This window comes from Thamnophis elegans, chromosome 14, assembly GCF_009769535.1.
Source record: "Thamnophis elegans isolate rThaEle1 chromosome 14, rThaEle1.pri, whole genome shotgun sequence".
NCBI lineage: Eukaryota > Metazoa > Chordata > Lepidosauria > Squamata > Colubridae > Thamnophis > Thamnophis elegans.
Genome location: NC_045554.1, coordinates 4,155,070 through 4,177,569, shown reverse-complemented (window position 1 = coordinate 4,177,569; position 22,500 = coordinate 4,155,070). Strand labels below are relative to the sequence as shown.

General features: G+C 44.0%; 3 protein-coding genes across 5 annotated transcripts in view; 2 read left to right on the top strand and 1 right to left on the bottom strand.

Moving 5' to 3' along the window:
* The window catches only part of TNRC18 (trinucleotide repeat containing 18), a 63,671-nt gene extending 58,387 nt beyond the window's left edge, over positions 1-5,284 (top strand). For all 3 annotated transcript variants that reach the window (XM_032231106.1, XM_032231107.1, XM_032231105.1), the window contains 2 exons: positions 1,799-1,873; positions 3,343-5,284. In XM_032231106.1, coding sequence (XP_032086997.1) covers positions 1,799-1,873; positions 3,343-3,549 — 282 coding nt within the window. In that variant the 3' untranslated portion in view covers positions 3,550-5,284. The remainder of the gene's footprint in view (positions 1-1,798; positions 1,874-3,342) is intronic.
* Positions 5,285-11,746: 6,462 nt separating this feature from the next.
* SLC29A4 (solute carrier family 29 member 4) lies at positions 11,747-21,293 on the bottom strand. The gene is made up of 9 exons (XM_032231215.1): positions 21,197-21,293; positions 20,506-20,619; positions 20,094-20,222; positions 19,790-19,864; positions 19,129-19,394; positions 17,340-17,475; positions 15,971-16,158; positions 14,046-14,286; positions 11,747-12,560 (listed from the first exon to the last, which is right to left on the bottom strand). The coding sequence occupies exons 1-9, from the start codon at positions 21,276-21,278 to the stop codon at positions 12,418-12,420; spliced, it is 1,374 nt and encodes a 457-aa protein (XP_032087106.1). The 5' UTR covers positions 21,279-21,293; the 3' UTR covers positions 11,747-12,417.
* Positions 21,294-21,413: 120 nt separating this feature from the next.
* The window catches only part of MMD2 (monocyte to macrophage differentiation associated 2), an 83,280-nt gene continuing 82,193 nt past the window's right edge, over positions 21,414-22,500 (top strand). The window contains exon 1 of the mRNA XM_032230997.1: positions 21,414-21,535. Within this exon, the coding sequence (XP_032086888.1) occupies positions 21,414-21,535 (122 nt within the window). The remainder of the gene's footprint in view (positions 21,536-22,500) is intronic.

Here is a 22,500-nt window from a genome sequence, read left to right as displayed (position 1 = left end):
TCAAGGTTGGCCAAAGGATAGTCAAATGTTGGTCAAGGGTTAGTCAAGTTTGGTCAAATGTTAGTCAAGGTTGGTCAAAGGATAGTTAGTTTGGGTTTTTTTGAAAAAAAATTTATTGGTTTTATTACAGAAAAAGCACAAAAAAAATCATCTTTCATTACATCTTATAGAAAGCGTATCCATTGTAGTACAAGTACATTTCATGTGTTCCTTCCACAATCACATGTATTCCATTTGGTTTGAATTGTATATTTTAAAATTTATATATTTTACTATCACCAAACCACCATTTTCATTTAATTAAGATTTTAAGAACACAGCCACCTGCTGGCGTTTTTTTCCCCCAGCCTCAATCAATCTGCCATATTTTTACATCTTTATAACATATTCTAAAAAAAGTCAATTAATAGGATATCTAACATTTCCTCTCCCTAACATTTCTTTATTATTATTATTATAGTTAGCTAGAGGTTATTTACTATTTTTCTCACCTCTCCTCTCCACAGGCGCAAAAAAGCTTTACCTTTATAACCATCTCTAAACAACAATATATTAATATGTGTTAATAAAATGACCATTTAATAGCAATAGTAATAGCAGTTAGACTTATATACCGCTTCATAGGGCTTTCAGCCCTCTCTAAGCGGTTTACAGAGTCAGCATATTGCCCCCAACAACAATCCGGGTCCTCATTTTACCCACCTCGGAAGGATGGAAGGCTGAGTCAACCCTGAGCCGGTGAGATTTGAACAGCCGAACTGCCAAACTAGCAGTCGGCTGAAGTAGCCTGCAGTGCTGCATTTAACCACTGCGCCACCTCGGCTCTTTAAAATCTAAAACAATCTAAGAAATGTTGACATTTCTAGTTGATAATCACCAAAAGCATGCATTAACATTCCCTTTTGTTATTGTAGTTAAAAGAAGACCAAAAAAAAAAAAAACCACAATTGTTTTCTATTATGTCACGTCTTCTCTGATTCTAATCCAAGTTATTTATACCTTAGCTTAGTCAAAGATTGTTCAAGGGTTAGCCAAGGTTGGTCAAATGTTAGTCAAGGTTGGTCAAAGGTTAGTCAAAGATTGGTCAATGGTTAGTCAAAGATTGTTCAAGGGTTAGCCAAGGTTGATCAAATGTTAGTCAAGGTTGGTCAAAGGTTAGCAAAGATTGATCAAAGTTAGTTAATCAAGATTGGTCAAAAGTTAGTCAAAGGTTGGTCAAATGTTAGTCATAGTTGGTCAAGTCCAAACTTCTTGCAAACTAGCCAGAGTGCTACATTAATAGTTGGGAAGACTGGAGAGGAACACCTTTTGAGAGCCCTTAAGTTTCCTTTCAAGCAAGGGGAGATGATAGAGAGAGAGAGAGAGAGAGAGAGAGAGAGAGAGAGAGAGAGAGAGAGAGAGAGAGAGAGAGAGATAGATAGATAGATAGAAAGAAATAGATAGATATATAGATGATAGATAGATAGATAGATAGATAGATAGATAGATAGATAGATAGATAGATAGATAGATAGATAGATAGATGATAGATGATAGATGATAGATGATAGATAGATTGATAGATTGATAGATTGATAGATTGATAGATTGATAGATTGATAGATTGATTAGATTGATAGTAGTTATAGATATAGATATAGGCATAGTCATATATATATAGATTACATTTATACGCCACTCATCACACTGACAAGTGATGGTTGGGCTTGTTTCCTAACCTTCTCTTGATGGCTGTGGGTTTTTTCTCTCCTCTCTTCGATCGTCCTTCTGCTTCTTCTGCCCGACGCTTGGACTTCAGCGATGGGATCAAAAATCGGCCCAGACTTTATCAGCAGCTCTTCAAGCTTCCAGTCAGAGAAAAGACTTCATGGAGGTGTGTAGAAGCCCATAATCACAGGGATTGGTAGCCTCTTTTCTGACTCACGTGTTTGGGGAAAAGCTTTTGTGAACTGAAGCTGATGCCTTTTGAGTTCAGAATAGTATAGAATTACAAGAGTTGGAAAGGTCCTTGGAGGTCTTCTAGTCCAACCCCCTGCTTAGGCAGGAAACCTTATACCAGGGGTCATCAACCTTAAATACTCAAAGAGCCACAAAGGCCCTAACCGAAAGCCCCACATTCAATTCTGCAGCCAACCGGAACTCCGGTTTCCCCCACCGTAGAGTCTCCTCCTAGCGCAGCATCCCTTTTCCTTCACCAACTGGAAGTCCGGTTTCCCCCACCATAGAGTCTCCTCCTAGCACAGCATCCTTTTTCCTCTACCAACCGGAAGTCCAGTTTCCCCCACCATAGAGTCTCCTCCTAGCGCAGCCTTTTTTCTCTACCAACCAGAAGTCCGGTTCCTCACCATAGAGTCTCCTCCTAGCGCAGCATCCTTTTTTCTCTACCAACCGGAAGTCCGGTTTCCCCCACCATAGAGTCTCCTCCTAGCGCAGCCTTTTTTCTCTACCAACCAGAAGTCCGGTTCCTCACCATAGAGTCTCCTCCTAGCGCAGCATCCTTTTTTCTCTACCAACCGGAAGTCCGGTTCCCCACCATAGAGTCTCCTCCTAGCGCAGCATCCTTTTTCCTCTACCAACTGGAAACTCTGTTAAATCATTCTCAATAGAAAGAGCATGTTTCAAACCCCCTAAAAAAGTAGGGTTGGTTTTTCATCGCCGACGTATAAAGCCCTAAAAATAGGGATAAAGTTGAGGATGTTGTATGGCAACATCAGGTGCATTCTATTATTGTTTTGTCTTGTTCATAGTATAGCCTTTATTATTGTATAAAATAAATGCAGCAAAATTGGTTTTAGCCCACTTGTGCAATTCGTAACAACAAACACAAACAACATAAATAGTATAAAGAATAATCCCAATGAAAGTAATTAAGGGAAAAGAAAAAAGAAAGAACAAGAAAAATTAGTTGTACGTTTCCATGTGTGGGTGGAGAGATTGTGGTTGTGTTTAAGAGTATGACAGCCCAAGGATAAAAACTATTTTTAAACCTATGCTTTAATGTCTTCCGCCTGATGGTAACACTGTAGAAGGCTGTAGTATGGGGGTTAAACAAATGACTATATCTCCACAAGTATTGCATCAGCAAACATAACTTTTTACCAATATTCATTGGGGTTGTGTGTGCATGTTCACACCAAATTTCATCAAAATCTGGGATGGTCGAGCAGGGAGCCCTAAACCACTTGACATGGAATGGCCCATGATAGAGATTGATAATAATGGGCGAATCTCAAATGTTTGATGAGTAGATGTTGGGACATTAGAAGGTCTTCTTTGCCTTCAAAGTCTGAAGGAATGTTCAGCAGATGTTCTAACATTTCTCCTCTTCTCTTCCTAATCCAGAGGGCTTTGTACCAGTCCTCCCACGTGGATGAAAACGACGTTCAGACAATCTCACACAAATGCCTAGTGGTTGACTTGGAGCAATATGAGCAGATGCTGAAGACGAAGAAGTATCAAGACAGCGAAGACTTATACTACCTAGCAGGGACTTACGAGCCCACCACGGGCATGATCTTTAACACGGATGGAGTCCCCATCGTTTGCTGAGCAACTTTGGAGAAAGGGGAATGCGGGAGGCACCTCGCACCTTGTGCCTCCCTCGGAGGAACGACAGACGGAATGAAAAACAAAAAAAGCTATGTGCCTGTTGAAACGACAGCTTGATTGTGTTGTGCTCGGTCACAATATTTCCAAAATTAAAGAGGGAGAGAGAGAGAAGTCTGCAAGAGATTCTCCCCATCCTCAAACCACTTCATGGATTCAGAGAGCCGATGGATTGGATTCTGTGGCTCCTTGAAAAGGAATTTACCGTTCGGGGTTTTTAAGAGAATTAATTCTTGGGCAGCGTGCCTAATTCCAATCCTCTGCAATAAAGTATTGGACTACAGGCGGCTCCACCACCAATCAATCTTTGAGCATTGGACGTTCATAGAGGCCAATTTCAAATTATTTCAAGAGGCCAATTTTTTTGTGTGGGAGAGGAATTGGCACTTTTTTTATCTTCAGGGTACCGGTTTTTATCTGCCCTCAACCAACTGAAAACTCGACGTATGGAAGAATATGCGGTTGGTCCAGGGACAGTTTGAGCAAATGCCAATCAAGAGGTGGGCTGGTCATTTTTCCACCCACTTCTCTTATCTTCAAAAACTGTTCTACCAGAGAACTGGTGTGAAGAAGCAACTGTAGAAGCCATCTTGGCCAACAAGATGGTTTCTGGGGGGAACAGTTGTCCCACTTTTCTTTTTGAGTTACAAGGACTTAAGAGCGGGTGGGTTCAGAAACCCACCCGCTGGATTTCATTTGTTCTCTTTTGCAACCCTTTCTCTCCAAACTCTTGGCATGATGAAGGAGCCTCTTTCTCTTCTAGGGAAGAGCTGTTCAACGGACACGCTTCCTCCTTCATGTAAAGTGAATGTATTTTACTCCAGGTCCCGCTTGGGGGAAAAAAATGGCTCCTCATCAGAGGTTCAATGAATATTTTGGGGGGTGGGGGGTGGAATCTATATTTGAGAAAGTAGACAGGTCAGCTGCCTTGCTATGGCCACCTCAAGAAACATTTCAACTACACCTTCAACATTGGCCAACTTGCTCTTGAGGACTACTGGATGGTCCTCCTGTCTCACCGTCGCCAAAACTCAGCACTTGTTGGACGCACGTAAGAACCGTTGGCTGGTCATCTTGGGCAACACAATTGGGTCTCGTCGCAAAGTCATCTGCGTAGACCTCACCTCATGGATCAGCCAACCAGAAACCGAGCTGCCCATCTTCTGCCGCAAGGGTGGTGAGACCTTGAGCGTGTTACCATCTGCCTACTTTGAGACGGAACGAAGAGCCCCTTTGGAGGTGGACTGCCGCTTGGGCGTGGACCTCATGCAAGGCCAGAGAGGACAACACAGTGACCCTCACAACGCCAGCATTTTTGCACTTACGAAACCCCGCCAAACTCACACACTACAAGAGTAGACACCATAATTGTTTCTGACAGGGACAGAAATTGTACCATTTTCAAGCACTACAAGGGGAGGGGGTGGGTGGGAGACTATTTCTATCTGACTTAACCCGAGCAGATGTTTCTTTTATTTTCTGCGATGGTACAAAAGGGACTCTTCCCTCGGAATCCTTTCGCCACCCATTTTGAGAACCACATGGTGCTGTCCAGCCTTGGCTGCCTCCTCCTGTCCACCAGTTCCCAGCTTCCAAGCCTTAGGTGGACGACGTTTCTAGAATGAACAACGCCGGGCCTGTACAGTTTTCATACATCCCAAGGCTCGCCGGAGCCCTTTTCCAACGTATTGTAAAAAAACAAAACAACGACAAAAAAAAAGAGCAAAAACAGAACACCTCTTTAAAAATACAAAAACGGAGGAGGAAAAACGAAGGAAAGAGAGAGAGAGAGAGAGAGAGAGAGAGAGGAAGAGAAAGGATGAACAAAAATGTGGGGGGGAAGCAAAAAAAAGAAAGAAACAAAAAAAAACGGATTTACCTTTTTAATTATAAATATAAAGTATAAATATATAAATATATATATAAATATATAAACTTTTTAAAGGAAAAAAAACTGTGAAAAAAAAAATTATGGGAAAAGTTATAGAAAGCAAGAACACACGGTCTGACATTGAGACTTTTATTTTTTATTTCCGGTTGGAATTGTGACTGTCGAAAAAAGAAAGAAAGAAAGAAAGAAGAGAGAGAGAGAGAGAAAGAAAGAGAGAGAGAGAGAGAGACAGAAAAAAAAGAGAGAGAGAGAACGAACGGACGGACGAACACAGGGGAATATCAGAGCCAGACATTGCTTACGAAACGGCGGACTGTATCATAGGACGCGAGAGAAGCAGAGGAGAAAGCAATGTGACACGAATGTTAAAATAGAAAGCACTTAACTGCCCCACTGCCTTCTATGAAACACAAGGAGATTTGCAGACAATCGAGAAAGGAACGGAGCCAAGTGTTTGGTTGTTTTCTTCTTCTTTTTTTGTTTTGTGTGTGTGTGTGTGTGTGTGCGTGTGTGTCCTTTCCCCTCCCTTTCCCTGTTGTTTTTGTGTTTTTTTAACGTTTTCATTTGTCCCCCGTCCTTTTTCTTTTTTGCATTCTGTTCGTTGCTGTACGATGTGTGATTCTTTTTCATAAAAAAAAAAAAGAGAAAAGAAATCTTGAAAAAACACGAAGCGTTCTGCGTTCTTTTTTTTTGCCTCGGTTGAAATGCGTGTGCGGAGTTCTCGGCTGCCTCAGGAGGCTCTCTCTGGAACATGGCGGTATTCTGCCCGTTTTTACTGGTTCGGGCGAACCGGTAGCGGCGCCTGCTGGAGGCTCTGCACAGCCGCCCTGACGTGATGTGCGACCTTCTGCACACAAACCAGAGGTGGGTTCCTACCAGTTCGCACCTATTTGGTAGAACCGGTTCGTCAAATCTACCGAACCGGTTAGAAGAGGTTCCACCAGTGGACCCAGAAAGCAGGCCACACCTACAGAAGAGGTTCCAAACATTTTTTGAAACCCACCACTGGTCCTTGGATATGATTATTCTACACTATCATGCTCATATTTATAAAACTCAGTGCCTCTGTGAAAGGTAAGGATGACTACTGCGTTTGTGGTGCAATCAGAACATTGCGTGTGTTGAAGTTGTTTTAACGCAAACCAAAGATGCCTTTTAAAAAACAAGTTGACATCCTATTCTTATGCATGCCAGTGCTGTGTGAGAGGTGATTTAAGGTGGTTCTGACAAGTGTCGTCGGCATCTTCATATCCGGTCACATGGGTGGCAAGCCACTCCCATCCGGTCACATGGGTGGCAAGCCACTCCCACAAAGGAGGCCACACCCACAGAGTAGGTTTGAACAATTTTTGAAACCCACCACTGACACAAACACTCACATTTGAGAAACTGGTAGCGAAGGTAAGTGATTTCCACCATTCCAGAAGGATACCCTGATTTCAAAGGGCTCAAAATTAAAAAAATAACAACAGAATAACAGAGTTTTGGAGTGACCTTGGAGGTCTTCTAGTCCAACCCTCTACCTGGGCAGGAAACCCTGTAGCATTTCAGACAAATGATTGTCCCGATCTCTTCTTGAAAACCTCCAGTGATGGAGCACTCATAACTTCTGGAGGGAAGTTGTCCCGCTGATTACCGTATTTTTTCGGAGTATAAGACGCTCTGAAGTATAAGACGCATGTAGCTTTTGGGGAGGGAAAACAAGAAAAAAAAAATCTGTCTCTGCCTCCCAGCAATTTGCCTCCTTGCAGCCCGTTTCAGTTTCAGCACAGCCTGATTAGCACAAGCAGCTGATTGTCGGTTGGATCAGCCTCCCAACCATCAGCTGTTTCAGGCTGCAGGGATTGCCATAGCCTACTGCTGCCTACGCACTCCCCGATTTCAGCGTTGTTTGTTTTCAACCTCTGTGCGCGCATTTTCTGCCCGTTCTGGAAGTGCGTCTTATATTCCAAAAATATGGTAATTGTTATAATTGTCAAAGAATTTCTCCTTAACGGCCTCTTTGGGTGTCCCTCTGTTTTAAAGAGGGCTGCGTGCGTGGAAAAATCAAACCTGTGATTAGATTTTTTTAAAAAATTGGATTTTTATTACGATGATCCTGGAAGAGTGGCTGGCAAGTGGATACATAGATCAACCTTATTTTTATTTGTGTGTGTGTGTGTGCACACACACACATATATAAAAACAAGGTTTGAACACTGGCAGCATTCCCACATAACACTAAACTAAGCTTAATTTTAGGTTTTTGAAGGGAATGATTATCCCGGAGAGAAATCCTCGTCACTTTCTTAAGCCAATCCTGATTTTAGTTCCCTATTTCTCAGTGTTTTCCCGAAAATAAGCCCTTCCCGAAAATAAGTTTAAGTTTTATTTTATTTATATGCCGCCCTATTCCCTAAAAGGGACTCAGGGCGGCGAACAACTTAAACAGGAAGGGGAAACATACAAGTACAAAATAAACATATTAAAATGACCAACAACCACACCTGTCGAGAGGGAAGGGGAGCTCATCAACCCCAGGCCTGCCGACACAGCCAGGTTTTAACGGCTTTTCGGAAAGCAGGGAGAGAGGTGCGGGTCCGAATCTCCGCGGGGAGTTCGTTCCAAAGGGCCGGAGCTGCAACAGAGAAGGCCCTCCCCCGGGTCGTAGCCAGATGGCATTGGCTGGTGGATGGAACCCGGAGGAGGCCGGCCCTGTGCGATCTAATGGGTCTTTGGGAGGTAATTGGCAACCCAAAATAAGGCCAAGCCCTTATTTTTGGGGGGTGGAGGGTGGAGGGTGGTCAAAAGAAAATATGTCCCTGTCTTATTTTCGGGGAAACACAGTAGTAACTAGCATGTTGGACTGAGCAGAAAAACCTGCATTTGGTCATCGCAAACCAGCAGTCCTCATCTCGTGATTTCTTTCCCGAGATGAAATTTTTGCGGGTTGTCCAATCTGCAACGGCCATCCAACTTTCTCGCGCATCCACGTGAGAGATATTGGCTTAGTGTTTGGTGCGAATGGAAAAAAAAGAAACACCCCACGTTCAGGGTTGGCAACGTTTTCTAAACCATCCCACAGCGAAGGGTTTTGCAACTAATATAAGGCAGATCAAGCGCCTGCGTGCAGCAAAAGCTGGTGATGAGTTGGTGGAAGGCAGCAGATGGCGACGTGGTTCTGTGGGGCTGCCAAATTTGCAAAGCCGATGGGCTCCTACTTGGTGGTATTTTTGTATGCGGTGCTTAATCGGCGGCTACACACATTGATCCAGAGACCAGATATTCGACCGTTGGATCAGATCCTGTGATTTTTGTGCCCCCATTGCTTATTTTAAACCTTACCTGTGTAAACTAGGTTCGGATCTGGGAAGAGACACTCTTGCAGCCTCCGTGTGTCGTCCCTCCCCCCCAAAAAACGGGATACAAAGCAAATTGCTGCAAAATCAGCTGCAGTTTGCAACCCTGGGGCAATCTACTTTTTACAAAACTCTCGATTCCACCCCTTACGAGGTGTTATCCACCGTGGCACGACAAAACCGCGCTCGACTAAAGTGCGCTCGATGAAACCGCGTTGCTGACGTCATCAACAGGGCGACAACAGCGAGCGCGGAGAAAGAAGGATGCTTTAAATAGCGCTTTGAAAGCAAGCCGATTCAAGTTAAGGTAAGGGTTAGATTTAGGGTTAGGTTTAGGGTTAGGTTAAGTGTTAGGGTTAGGTTTAGGGTTAGGTTAAGGGTTAGGATTAGGTTTAGCGTTAGGTTAAGGGTTAGGTTTAGGGTTAGGTTTAGGGTTAGGTTTAGGATTAGGTTTAGTGGGGTTAGGTTTAGGGGTTAATTTTAGGTTTAGCGTTTACAGCGTGCTGTTTTCTCCGCGCTGTTGTCGCGCTGTGATGACGTCAGCTACACAGTTTCGTCGAGCACCCTTTAGTCGAACGCGGTTTTGTGGTGGAACCGTTATCCACCACTTCTCCAGATGTTTAGCTAACCTTGAAACGAGAAGAACCGTGATTTTGTGGCTTTTGAGGTCCTCTGCCCCACAGCCAGCCTGGTAGGGAGATGATGATGATGTTGGTCCCAGTGTGTGTGTGTGTGTGTGTGTGTGTGTTGTTTCCTGCACAAACTACAAAAGGTTGTGCAAAGCGGTGCTTTGTATCTCTCTCTCATTTCTGACCTTCAGGGAGAAATTTGAGCGGAGGGGGTGCGCTGGCCTAGAGGCAGTGCTCCCGCCTCACAATCGGGAAGGCTGTGAGTTCAATCCTAGGTAGAGGCAGATATTTCTCTCTCTGGGCACACGGAGAATATATATATCTGCTGAACAAAACTCCGCCTTGGCGACAGGGAAGGGCATCTGGCCAGCAAACAATCTGGTAGCTCCATTCAGTTGCCCTGACTCCACCCCACGGGGGATTATAGAATAGAATAGAATAGAATTTTATTATTTGTATGCCGCCCTTCTCTGGGAGGACTCAGGGCAGCGAACAATTCAAGGGGGAAAAAGGGGAACATAAAAAACAAAATACAAATAATAAAAGTAAACAACAGTCGCACAACCATACAAGTCAAGAGGGGAGGGAACTCATCACCCCCAGGCCTGTCGGCAAAGCCAGGTTTTGACGGCTTTTCGGAAGGCCTGGAGAGAGGTGAGGGTCCGAATCCCTGCGGGGAGTTCGTTCCAGAGGGCCGGAGCTGCCACAGAGAAGGCCCTCCCCCGGGTAATAGCCAGGTGGCATTGGCTGGTAGATGGCACCCGGAGGAGGCCAACCCTGTGAGATCTAATGGGTCTGTGGGAGGTAATTGGCAGCAGGCGGTCATTAAAGGGAGGAGGAGGGAGGAATTTGAGCAGAACATTTCAGCCCAGGTGTAAGTGGAAGGAGGGAGGGATGCAGCTGCATCGTGAGTCCCACAGTTCAATTCTTGAGCCAGAAATATACTCTTCAACCAATATATTTGGACCTGGGTGGGATATCTGGTTAGGGGAGATACAAAGCAACAAGGGTCCATCGAAGTTAAAGTTCTTGACTTAAGGCAAGCTGATTTTGTTGAAAGCGTGATGGCCATAGTGACAACTCAACTTTTTAAAAAAAAATTGCAAAAATGTAAAACTATCAACCCTTCTGCAGTCCGTGCTGTAGAATTCGACTCGTCCAGTTACGTGGACAAAACACACAGAAATGGGAAACAAACCACAGAAAGATATGGCCAGAACGTCCTTCACCTGGTTTCTGGTCTTTGGTTTCGTGCAAGATGGCTCTTCGCTTCTAGGTCAGCTGACACAACATAATTGCTGCTTTTTCAACGTATTTTATGAGATCTGCGTAGAATCTCATCTGTGATCTGTGAATGTCCCATGGACAAACTTAGAGAGATTAGAATCCTTTCCTGTGTGTTATTTAGAATAGAGTGGAATGGAATGGAATACAGAATAGAAAGAATAGAGTAGAATGGAATGGAATGGAATGCAGAATAGAATAGAAAGAATAGACTAGAAAGAATAGAATAGAAAGGATAGGATAGAATAGAAAGAATAGAATGGAATGCAGAATAGAATAAAATAGAAAGAATAGAATGGAATGGAATGCAGGATAGAATAGAAAGAATAGAATGGAATGCAGAATAGAATAGATAGAATAGAATAGAAAGAATAGAATAGAATAGAATGGAATACAGAATAGAATAGAAAGAATAGAATAGAAAGAATGGAATATAGAATAGAAAGAATAGAATAGAAAGAATGGAATAGAATAGAATGGAATACAGAATAGAATAGAAAGAATAGAAAATAGAATAGAAAGAATAGCATAGAATGGAATGGAATGCAGAATAGAATAGAAAGAATAGAATAGAATGGAATACAGAACAGAATAGAAAGAATAGAATAGAAAGAATGGAATGGAATGGAATGCAGAGTAGAATAGAAAGGATAGGATAGAATAGAATGCAGAATAGAATAGAAAGAATAGAATAAATAGAAAGAATAGGGTAGGATAGAATAGAATAGAATAGAACTACAGAGTCAGAAGGGACCTTGGAGGTCTTCTAGTCCAACCCCCTGCCTAGGCAGGAAACCCTACACAACTTCAGACAAAGGGTTGTCCAATCCCTTCTTTAAAAACTTCCAGTGTTGGAGCATTCACAACCTCTGGTGACAACCTGTTCCACTGAATCATTGTTCCAACTGTCAGGAAATTTCTCCTCAGTTTTAAGTTGCTTCTCTCCTTGATCAGTTTCTACCCATCGCTTCTTGTTCTACACTCAGGCGTTTCGGAGAATAGCTTGACTGCCTCTTCTTTGGGGCAGCTCCTCAGACCCTGGATCATGTCACCCCCCTAGTCCTTGTTTTCATTAACCTAACAAGGAAAATAAGTCCAGTTGATACGATTCAACCTCCAAAAATTTTTCAACCCATTTTCTCCTTTGCTCCCTAAAATCCCAGCGAGCTGTGCAAAAATCCCTCTCCCTTAGCCTGCCTCAAAGTCTGGGAATTCACCTTTTTATCGGAGACGGACGCGTGTTAACCGAGCAGCTATTAAAAATAAAATAAAACAACTGAGCAAGAGACAGCTAAAGGATGTCTCCTTCGTGACAATGGGTAAGATGCTATTCTGACCGATGGATTTGGGGGCTGCTGGGGACAGCTGTAGAGGACACGCAACTATCCACTGGAGAAAGAAACGTCCTGGCCCGAAATCTGATTGGAAAAGAACAGGAACGGCGCCCAACCTGCGCAGCAGAATAGCCACATGGGTCATACCCACGCAAGGATGGGTATGGGTATCATACACATGGTCATTGGGTAAAGACGTGGCTTGGGGTTTTCCATGCGGATCCAGAAGGATCTAGGGCTGTGCCCGCAGCAGGCATCGAGTCACGGGCTCTCTTCCCCCTACCCTGCCATCTTGCCTGGCGCTCCTAGGCATTGGTGCTCCATTCATTGTCCGGTCAGTTCCCATCTAGAACCGAGGCCGTGTAGTTCCCTGGGTAGAGACAGGGACTGGGAGAAGTGCTGGCCAGGCTGTAGGCAGAGTAGGCTACCACGGAGCCCAGGGTCAGCCCCGTCATGTAGGAGACCGTCATGGTGTTACCTGGGAGTGAGAAAGGGAGAGGAGATGGTTAGAACCCATCGGAGAGGGCAAGGGGTGTCCTGGTGGGGCCCGTGACATCATCCGGCAAAGTACGGAAATTTCGACAATTGACGTCCTTTGCGGGATGACGTCATGATGCACGTGTCTTCGTTTGAGGGATGACCACAAGCAGAATTTATTTTAATAGTTATTCTCCTCGACAGGGATGAATGGATAGATATAGATAAATGAGAGAGAGAGATAAGAAAATGAAATAGATGATGATGATTGATAGATGGAGGTAGGTAGGTAGGTAGGTAGGTAGGTAGATAAATAGATAGATATAGATAGATAGATAGATAGATAGATAGATAGATAGATAGATAGATAGATAGATGATAGGTAGGTAGATATGTAGGGTTAGATGATAGAGATAGATGACAGATAATTATGGATAGAGATAGATAGATGATATAGATGATATGCATAGATACATGTAGGTAGGTAGGTAGGTAGGTATGTAGGTAGGTAGGTAGAGAGAGAGAGGGAGAGAGAGAAACGATAGATAGATGATAGATAGATAGATAGATAGATGATAGATAGATAGATAGATAGATAGATAGATAGATAGATAGATAGATAGATAGATAGATAGATAGATAGATAGATAGATACCATAGGTAGGTAGGTAGGTAGGTAGGTAGGTAGGTAGGTAGATAAGCAGGTAGGTAGGTAGGTAGAATTAGATAGATGTTAGGGATAGATGATAGATAATTATGGATAGATGATATAGATATTAATTATGAGAGAGAGAGAGATACTGTAGGTAGGTAGGTAGAGATAGATAGATGATAGGGATAGATGATAGATAATTATGGATAGAGATAGATGACAGATAATTATGCAGATAGATAGATAGAGAGAGAGAGAGAGAGAGAGAGAGAGAGAGAGAGAGAGAGAGAGAGAGAGAGAGATAAGCAGGCAGGCAGATATGGATAGATGGACAGACAGGGATAGATGTGGATGGATATAGATGGATGAATAGATATATGATGATAAGATGACAGATAGATAATAGATGTTAGTTACAGAGAATGAGAAAGATAATAGTTGATTGATAGATACAGAGAATCCGAGAAAGAGATAATAGATATAGAAAATGAGAAAGATACAGAGCATGAGAGAGATATATATATAATAGCAAGATAGAGATTCTCTATGACCGCAGTTCTCAACTTCGGAATCTTTAAGGTGGGCAGAATTCCCCATGCGGGCTGGGACATCCTGGGAATTGAGGTCCAGACATCTTGAAGTTTGAGAAGCCCTGATTTATAAGACACCTGTTCTACTGAAATAATAATTATGTGGCGCTGGTGCCAACCTTGCCCCATCTCTGATCTAAAAACTCCTTCCGGCCTTTCCCCCACCCCCCTCCCCTGATAACGGCATCTCACAATTCTTGGGGGGGAGGGGCGAAAGGCGTGCAAAATGGTGGCTTTAACTAACCCGCCAATTCCCGCTGCTCAGGGCTGACTTTCCCGGCCGCCAGGATCATGGGGACGCTGCCGAAGTAGCCGTTGGTGATGCCCATCAGGAGGGAGAAGATGCAGGGCCATGCTGGGTGGCTAAAGGTGGGCTTCCCATTGGGGTAGACGCAGAGGATAAACAGCGGGATGAAGACCACTCGCAGGCAGGAGCAGAGAAGGAGGTGGACTCCCCTCCAGTCATACGGCAACGCCGCCAAAATCTGGAAATTGCAGGGGGGGGGGGGAAAAGGGAGATTCTTACGAACCTGTGGAATCCACAAGAGAAGCGTTATAGAGACTTCCTGGATCTGTTTTAGGTAAAGGTAAAAAGTTCCCCTCACACATATATCCTAGTTGTTCCTGACTCTAGGGGGCGCTGCTCATCTCCGTTTCAAAGCCGAAGAGCCAGTACTGTCTGAAGACGTCTCCATGGTCATGTGGCCAGGTAGGACTCAACGCCAAAAGGGCATGGAATGCTGTTCCCTTCCCGCCAAAGGTGGTTCCTATTTTTCTACTTGCATTTTTTACCTGCTTTCGAACTGCTAGGTTGGCAGAAGCTGGGACAAGCCACGGGAGCTCCCTCCGTTACGTGGCGCTCGGGATTCAAACTGCCGACTTTTCTGGTTCAACAAGCTCAGAGTCTTAGCCCCTGAGCCACCGCGTCCCTCTCGCGGTGTGCTTGTTTTAGGTAGCGGGGCCAAAAGAAGAAGGCAAAGCCAACTGTTGGGAGTTTGCGGGTAGACTGCCACGGGGCGGGGGGGCTCGTTTAGCCGAAGGCTCTGAGGTTCTCTGCCCCTGTCAAATACGGGCAGAGGTTAAGAATCCCATCTGGGATTTATTAGTGGAATACTGCCAAACCTTAGAGGTGAACCATCAATCTATTTTCAAGCAACTTTTTTTCCTAGTTTCAAAGCCTTTTCCCCAAGAGAACAGCTCAGATTTCTGCTTCGATTGCAAGATGAAATTCAAGGGGGCGGGGAGAGAAAAATGAGGGTCAGAGACACAAAGGGAAAGGAGGACACATCAAAGAGATTATCTTGTCCCCCCTCCCCGCCTTTTGATCTGACTCCCTGCTTCCTTCATCTCTGCTCACACTGTGACCCCCATCAGAAAATCCTCTGGCAAGGAGAACCGATCTATTGTGGCCCACCAGCCACCAGCAGAGATGGCAACAGAGGCAAACAGTGAGGAGGCTGGGGAGGAATCTGGGCCAGTCCTGGAGGCTGGGGGAGGCTCGGATGAGGCTCTGTGTCAGAGGCAGAGAGGGGGCCAGGGCCGTCCGACAATTATCAGCTGCCTTCGGAGTCAGACATCAGTGAGGCAGAAGAACAGCTGGAGCCTGTTCCCAGTGTGCGCATGCGCAGAGCTGCCAGGAGAAAAGAACAGCTCAGAAAAGTCACAGGTGGATGGTGAATGGCCCCTCCCATAGGACATAAAAGAGGAGCGAAAGGGGAGGGGGCTTTTGCAGGAAACAATTTGTTCAGTTGGTCATTAGATTCGTTTCAGGAGTGTGAAGATCTGTCCGTGAATCTCAGAGACTCTGTGCCAAGTCTTTCCTTGCACAGCACGTCCTTTGGGAAATATTTACATGGCAGCTTTCCAAGCTAGATAAGGTCTGTGGTCATAAATACTCCTTTGAAAGACTGTTTGCCAGGCCTTGGCTGAAGGTGAAGGAGAGGAATTCACATTCGTTTAATAAAAGGGGTTTTGTGGGGACCAGGAATCTGCCTCCCACTTTTTTAGGGAAGCCTAGCTCAGAACAATATCCCAGATCTTGGCTGTCCCCCAGGATGGATGGCACTTCTGACCCTCTGATCGCCTGCAGATTTTGGGGTTCTCCTTCTGCCAAGATGGGCTTGGGTCATGGAGCCATGCTGTGGGATCCTGGCCAAAATGGTGGGTTACCTTGCCCACGAAATCAGAGAGGTTGAAGACGGCCATGATGAGGATGGGGAGCCATTCCCCCAAAGTGCAGTTCCGGATCTCCGATTCCAGCCCAGGGAAGAGGCAGAGGGTGATGAAGTAAGTCACAGCGATGGAGAGCATGTAGGTCCAGATCACGAGCGAGACGACGTAGCGATGGAGCATCATGTCTGTCGGAATGCAGAGAAACAAAGCGGTCAGGCCACGAAGGGCTTTCCATCCTGGCTTGTTGCCTTGGTCAGAAAGCAGGTAGACGAGAGGGTGGAGAGAAGGGAGTTATGATGTAATGTCAGAAAGACAGGCGGTATGTGGAATTGCCAAAAGGAAGATTGGAAATTCCTTCCTTCCTTCCTTCCTTCCTTTCTAATTTTCTTTCTTTCTCTTCCTTCCTCTCTTTTTTCTTTTTCTTTTTTCTTTCCTTTCTCTTTTTTTCATTTTTTCTCTTTTCTCTTCTTCCTTCCTCTTTCTTCTTTCTTTCTTTTTTCTCTCTCTTTCTCTTCCTTCCTCTCTCTTTTTTTCTTTCCTTTTTCTTTTCTTTCTTCTCTTTTTTGTCTTCTTCCTTCCTCTTCCTTCCTTCCTCTTTTTTCTTTTTCTTTTTTCTTTCCTTTCTCTTTCTTTCCTTTCTTCTCTTTTCTCTTCTTCATCTTTCTTCTTTCTTTCTTTTTTCTCTCTTTCTCTTCCTTCCTCTCCTTTTTTTCTTTCCTTTCTCTTTCCTTTCTTCTCTTTTCTCTTCTTCCTTCATCTTTCTTCTTTCTTTCTTTCTTTCTCTCTTTCTCTTCCTTCCTCTCTTTTTTTCTTTCCTTTTTCTTTCCTTTCTTCTTTTCTCTTCTGCCTTCCTCTTCCTTCCTTCCTCTCTTTTTCTCTTTCTTCCTTTTCCTTTCCTTTCTCTTTCTCTTTTCTTTCTTCCTTCTCTTCTTCTTCCCTCTTCCTTCTTTCTTTTTCTCTCCCTCTTTCTCTCCCTTCCTTCCTCTCTTTTTCTTCCTTCCTTTTTTCTTTTCTCTTTTCTCTTCTTCCTTCCTTCCTTCCTTCTTTCCTTCCTTCCTCTCTTTTTCTTTCTTGCTTTCCTTTTCCTTCCTTCCTTCTCCCCTCCCTCCTTTTCCTTCTTTCCTGCCCCTAAAAAGGCAATTATTAAAAAAAAAGAACCAAATGTACAAAAACAAGCTTTCAAAAACCATCATTTTTTTGGCCTTGCCTTGAGGCTCTGATATAGTGGGGTTTTTTTTTAATAGCAGAGTTGGAAGGGACCTTGGAGGTCTTCTAGTCCAACCCCCTGCCTAGGCAGGAAACCCTATACTGTTTCAGACAAATGGCTTTCCAACATCTTCTTAAAGACTCCCAGTGTTCTAGTTACCTCTGAAGCTCGGCCAACTCCGTTTGATTTCCGCTTGAGGGACGTCAAATCTAACGTAGGCGCCACTGCCAGCCAGATCCCCAGCATCCCCAAAGGTGTCGGGAGGAGATGCGTTTTCTCTGGGAGGCCGATTCTCCTTGGAGCGAAAGGACAGAGAAATAGCAACCATCAAAATCAATTGCCAAGAACCTCTGGCACAGCTCAATGGATAAGGAGGAGGTTGCAATGATGATGATGATGATGATGATGATGATGTAACAGTTGGAGGTGCGCTGCTTTTAACATGGAGGATCTCTACAATCATTTAAGCCAACATGCCAATTCTAAGTGAATCTCTCCTGGCAATGGTAGACTCATCCTTAATTAATTATTAATTAATCCCTTCATTCATCCATCCATTTATTCATCCAATCGTTCACTCATATCTCTAGGAGCTCCAATGAGACTTCTCATTTTTCTCTACAACACAACCTTGTAAGGTGGGCTGAGCAGGAAGGAGGAGCAGCAGCTGAAAGTGGATTTGGATCTACGTCTCCTTAATCGCACTCAACATTTTCACCAGAACACCAAACTGGTAGTTCTTTTGATTATTCATTTATCCACTTGATTATGTCAGTGTGCACTCATTTGAATTAACTTTGTCCACCGGAAGAGGTCGCCATTTCTCTCCTTCAACCAATCCTTGGGTACTGGATTTTGAATCTTTGTGTTACTTTTCAATACTTGTGCAATGGCATCTTGGTTTAGGTTCTCTTGTTAATGGTGATGCTGGGGGATGGTGCGGTTTTCCAGCAGTGATAAGGAAGGAAGGAGAGAAGGAAGGAAAAGAAAGAAAGCAAGGAAAAGAAGGGAGGAAGGAAAACAAGGAGAGGGAGGGAGGGTGGAAGGAAGGAAGGAGAAAGAAGGAAAAGAGAAAAGAAAGCAAGGAAAAGATGGGAGGAAGGAAAGGAGGAAGGAAGGAAAGCAAGGAGAGGGAGGAAGGAAAGAGAGAAGGAAGGAAAAGAGAAAAGAAAGCAAGGAAAAGAAGGAAGGAAGGAAAGGAAGAAGGAAGGAAAGCAAGGAGAGGGAGGAAGGAAAGAGAGAAGGAAGGAAAAGAGAAAAGAAAGGAAGGAAAGGAGGAAGGAAAGAAAGGAGGAAGGAAGGAAAGCAAGGAGAGGGAGGGAGGAAAGAGAGAAAGAAGGAAAAGAGAAAAGAAAGGAAGGAAAGGGAGGAAGGGAAGAAAGGAGGAAGGAAGGAAAGCAAGGAGAGGGAGGGAGGAAAGAGAGAAGGAAGGAAAAGAGAAAAGAAAGGAAGGAAAGGGAGGAAGGAAAGCAAGGAGAGGGAGGGAGGAAAGAGAAAAGGAAGGAAAAGAGAAAAGAAAGGAAGGAAAAGAAGGAAAGAAGGAAGGAAAGGAGGAAGGAATGCAAGGAGAGGGAGAGAGGAAAGAGAGAAGGAAGGAAAAGAGAAAAGAAAGAAAAGAAGATAGGAAGGAAGGGAAGGAAGAAGGGAAGGAAAGAAAGCAAGGAGAGAGAGGGAAGGAGGAAAGAGAGAAGAAAGGAAAAGAGAAAAGAAATGAACATTATGTTCCTTCTGCTGTCATATATTTGATCAATGTGATCTTGGAGGGGCATGTAAGCTATTTCTATTCATACCATTTTGGATCCATCCTCCAAATATGTCAAGTAAGGAACCAACTCTCAAAACTATAACCCTAATATTTCTAGAAGATTTACCAAGAGTTTCGTGAAAACTGTCTCAAGACAGTTAAAACCCAAGAAAGAGCACAAAGCATTTTCTGGCCACAACTTACAAAGCGGATGTCTTCTGCTGTGACGTCGTGGTGGACCCTGTATCCGGTGCCATTGTCCATCGGCTCTTTCAACTCAGAGGCCCTCTTCTGGGATCGGGAGGTGTAATACCTGACGAAGAAGGTGCGCTTCACCAAGAGGTGGAGGAGGAAGCAAGAGAGCTCCAGGCCAATGGAGATGCAGAAGAAGATCATGGTGTTCTCCTTCTCATCAGACAGAAGAAGCTTGGTGAAGATGCGACTTAAGGAGATGATGACCCCAGCAGTACCTGGAAGGAAGAGATGGAGTTGGGATTGGGTGTTAGCACTAAGACATGGACCATGGCCATTAGTAGAGTTTGTGAAGGCTTGGCTTCCTTCACAAGAGGTCAAGAGATCTTCCTGGTTGCCCATATATCTCAGCTTCTCCATCTCTTCTGTCCAACCCATTAAATACTGTAAAAATGTATGAAGGAAAAGACAGGATAGTTCCCCGTTTGATTGTTAGTGCTAGTAAACCTCAACTGAAACTATTCTAAGCAGGGTTTAAGCTCTTCACATGTCCAGAGAGGCAAGAAGGATCATCAAGCAAGATGTTCATGAAAGGTCATATGTTCCTTGAGGCACTATATAAAAGATCTCTTGCTACCTATCCTTCAGTGAGCAGTATTAAGCTAATACTTACTTTCTCCCGTCATCACTCCTTGAGTGTACCGCTTCGGTAGCATCCCGGTGTAACCATAGAAACTGGATTGCTGCACTTAAAAGGGGAGAGAGAGTTAAGCAAGCAAAAGAGAAGGCGAGTTATGACATCCGAGTACTAGATTTCGATTTATTAGATGTCATCTTTCATAAGGGACTTCTTCTTCTCCACCATCTCCCTGACTCCCTTTTGGTCAAGGAGGACAACACCGTTTGTGAGTTTCAACCAAGGACACCCTCGTTCCTAGACTGGCTGGGAAAGATTCTGCTCCCGTTCCCACGCATACCTGTGCAACCAAAGGCCACCACGCCCACCGCCATAAGATTGACCGCATAAGCTTGGCGCTGGGAGAAGAGATCGAGCCACACGTCGCAGATGCTCACAAAGAGAAGAGGACCCAAAGCGAAGAGATAACCTGAAATGAATGAAAGAAGCATGGCATGAAAGACAAGGATGCTGCAAATTCCAGATGTTTATCCTTTGGCATATAAATTCTCCAGCATGGAGATCATTGAGCGTACGTAATATTCAGGTGACATCTCTATGGCTTCCTTCTTAAATTTCTGACTGAAACTTTGGAGGAAGACCTGGAGAAGAGAAGACATATAGAAGGTTCTAACCCCCGGCTACAACTTCCCTGGTGAAGGACAGAAACCAAGAAGTGAAGATGGAGAAGACAAGAAGGATTCTGAACCTACCCACGGTGATCCTGGTGTGAAGACTCAACATTTCGACCAGGACGTTGTTGAGAATGACCGCAACCAAGGCTACTAAAATGTAGGTCAGGCTCATGTCAAACACGATAGAGGTCCCTGCAGAAAGACACACAACCTCTTGGTTCATACATCATGTTAAACCTGCTTCACAAGGGTGTCCTGAATGGATTGAGTTCACACAAGACGTTAAACCAAAACCAAGAAAATCACAATCCAGCTTGGCAGGAGGTGTAAACAGATGGGAAAAAAAAGGAGGATCGAGGATAGGCATATAAATTTAATAAATAAAGAAAAATAAGAAGGGAAGGAAAAGTATGCAGTGAAGATCTTGGGTGTTTCTTGGGCAGGTTCAACAAAAACTGGAAACTTATAAAGAGGCAAAACAAATTTCATTGTATTTATTTTGTACAAAGGAGGGGAAGGGAGAAGAAAAAGAATGGGAAAACTTATTTTGCAAGGGGGGAAAATGCTGTTGCTTTAAATCGGAACTGAGCATGCCTGGCTGTGGAATTCTGGGAGTTGAAGTCCACAAGTCTAAAAAAATTGCTGCCTCACCAGCCATAAAGCTCACCGCACGTCTCTGCTACTTCTAATAGCTTTCATTCCATTGAAGCTCCACAAAAGACTTTCAAATGTTTCAGAGAACTTTGGAATAGGGGAAAAAGACACCTACCTGGGTATTTGTGATGAAGGTAATCAACGTCCGTGATAAAGCTATTGTATGGCAAAAGAAAACCGACACCCGCTAGAAGCATAGCGAAGTAGATTCCATGGTAACGATCTTGAGGCTCGGGGTTTTCACAGACTAAGCCCGAGGGGAAAAAAAGACAGAAAGGTAACAAATTAAGCCAAGTGGTTGCTAAGTGGAACGAAGTGTCAGCTGCCACGTTATGCTTACTTGTGCTTCGCTACCTTACGATCTGAACTCTGAGGAGGAGGAGCCAACGTCGCAACGTTACATTGTGCGGATTCAACTGTCTGAATCCGCCAATGATACTTTTGCCCCTAGATGGTCCGGCAGGACCTAAACCATCCTGAAGAGACGGTGACTGGGAAGACAAGACCTTGCTGGTCACAGGGACATCGCAAAGTCCCTGATCGACCCAAGGGAATAGCAATAGCAATAGCAGTAGACTTATATACCGCTTCATAGGGCTTTCAGCCCTCTCTAAGCGGTTTACAGAGAGTCAGCATATTGCCCCCAACAATCTGGGTCCTCATTTTACCCACCTCGGAAGGATGGAAGGCTGAGTCAACCCTGAGCCGGTGAGATTTGAACCGCTGAACTGCTGATCTAGCAGTAGCCTGCAGTGCTGCATTTAACCACTGCGCCAGCGCTTCCAACCGGCGGCAACAGGCAGCCTCCCCCGGCTGACATAGTTGGAGACGGCTCCAGAAAGAGAGAAATGAAAGTGTTTCCACTTGGTGAGGTTTTCTTTTCTTTTCTTTTAGAAGATTGCCCTAAGAAACTCTTTTCTTAAGCTAAATTAGTCCCTTAAGCAAGAACAAAGTGGCGTATTTAATCCCTTTTGGACTGCCTTAGAATGTTTTTTGCTCTTGCCTGTAACGATCTTTTGTGGATTGAAGTCATTGCAACGTTTCCTTTTTTTTCCGCTTGAGGTGAAGGGACCTTTTTTTCTCTATTTCCCTTTACTATTTTAACTTTTTTGGCTTAAATTAAAACTCTTTTTACTTTAATAAATTTCTTCTTCTACTTGATACAATATCATATTAAAGATACTTAAGGAAAAAGGTTTTAAAATAGTTGAATCTGCCATTTGGAAGCCCAAGTCTGAAGCTTTTTTTCTTCTGCTGTCGCAACAATGTATCCTTTGTTTACTCTTATCTGACTACACTGACGGTGCAACAGAAGGGTTTGGAACTTCTTTTTAAAACCTGATAAAGACCCAAGGTCACAAATAGTGTTCTGCTGGTGTGTCTGAAAAAAATATTTTGGCAAGAATTGGAAAAGGAAAG

Coding starts and splice junctions, on each gene's coding strand:
- SLC29A4 (XM_032231215.1), bottom strand. CDS start 21,278: ATGCTTCTAGCGGGTGTCGGTTTTCTTTTGCCATACAATAGCTTTATC. Junction 20,223..20,505: donor TCACACCAGGATCACCGTGG/GTAGGTTCAGAA, acceptor CATTCATTTCAG/GTTATCTCTTCGCTTTGGGT. Junction 12,561..14,045: donor TGAGCAGCGGGAATTGGCGG/GTTAGTTAAAGC, acceptor TCTCACTCCCAG/GTAACACCATGACGGTCTCC.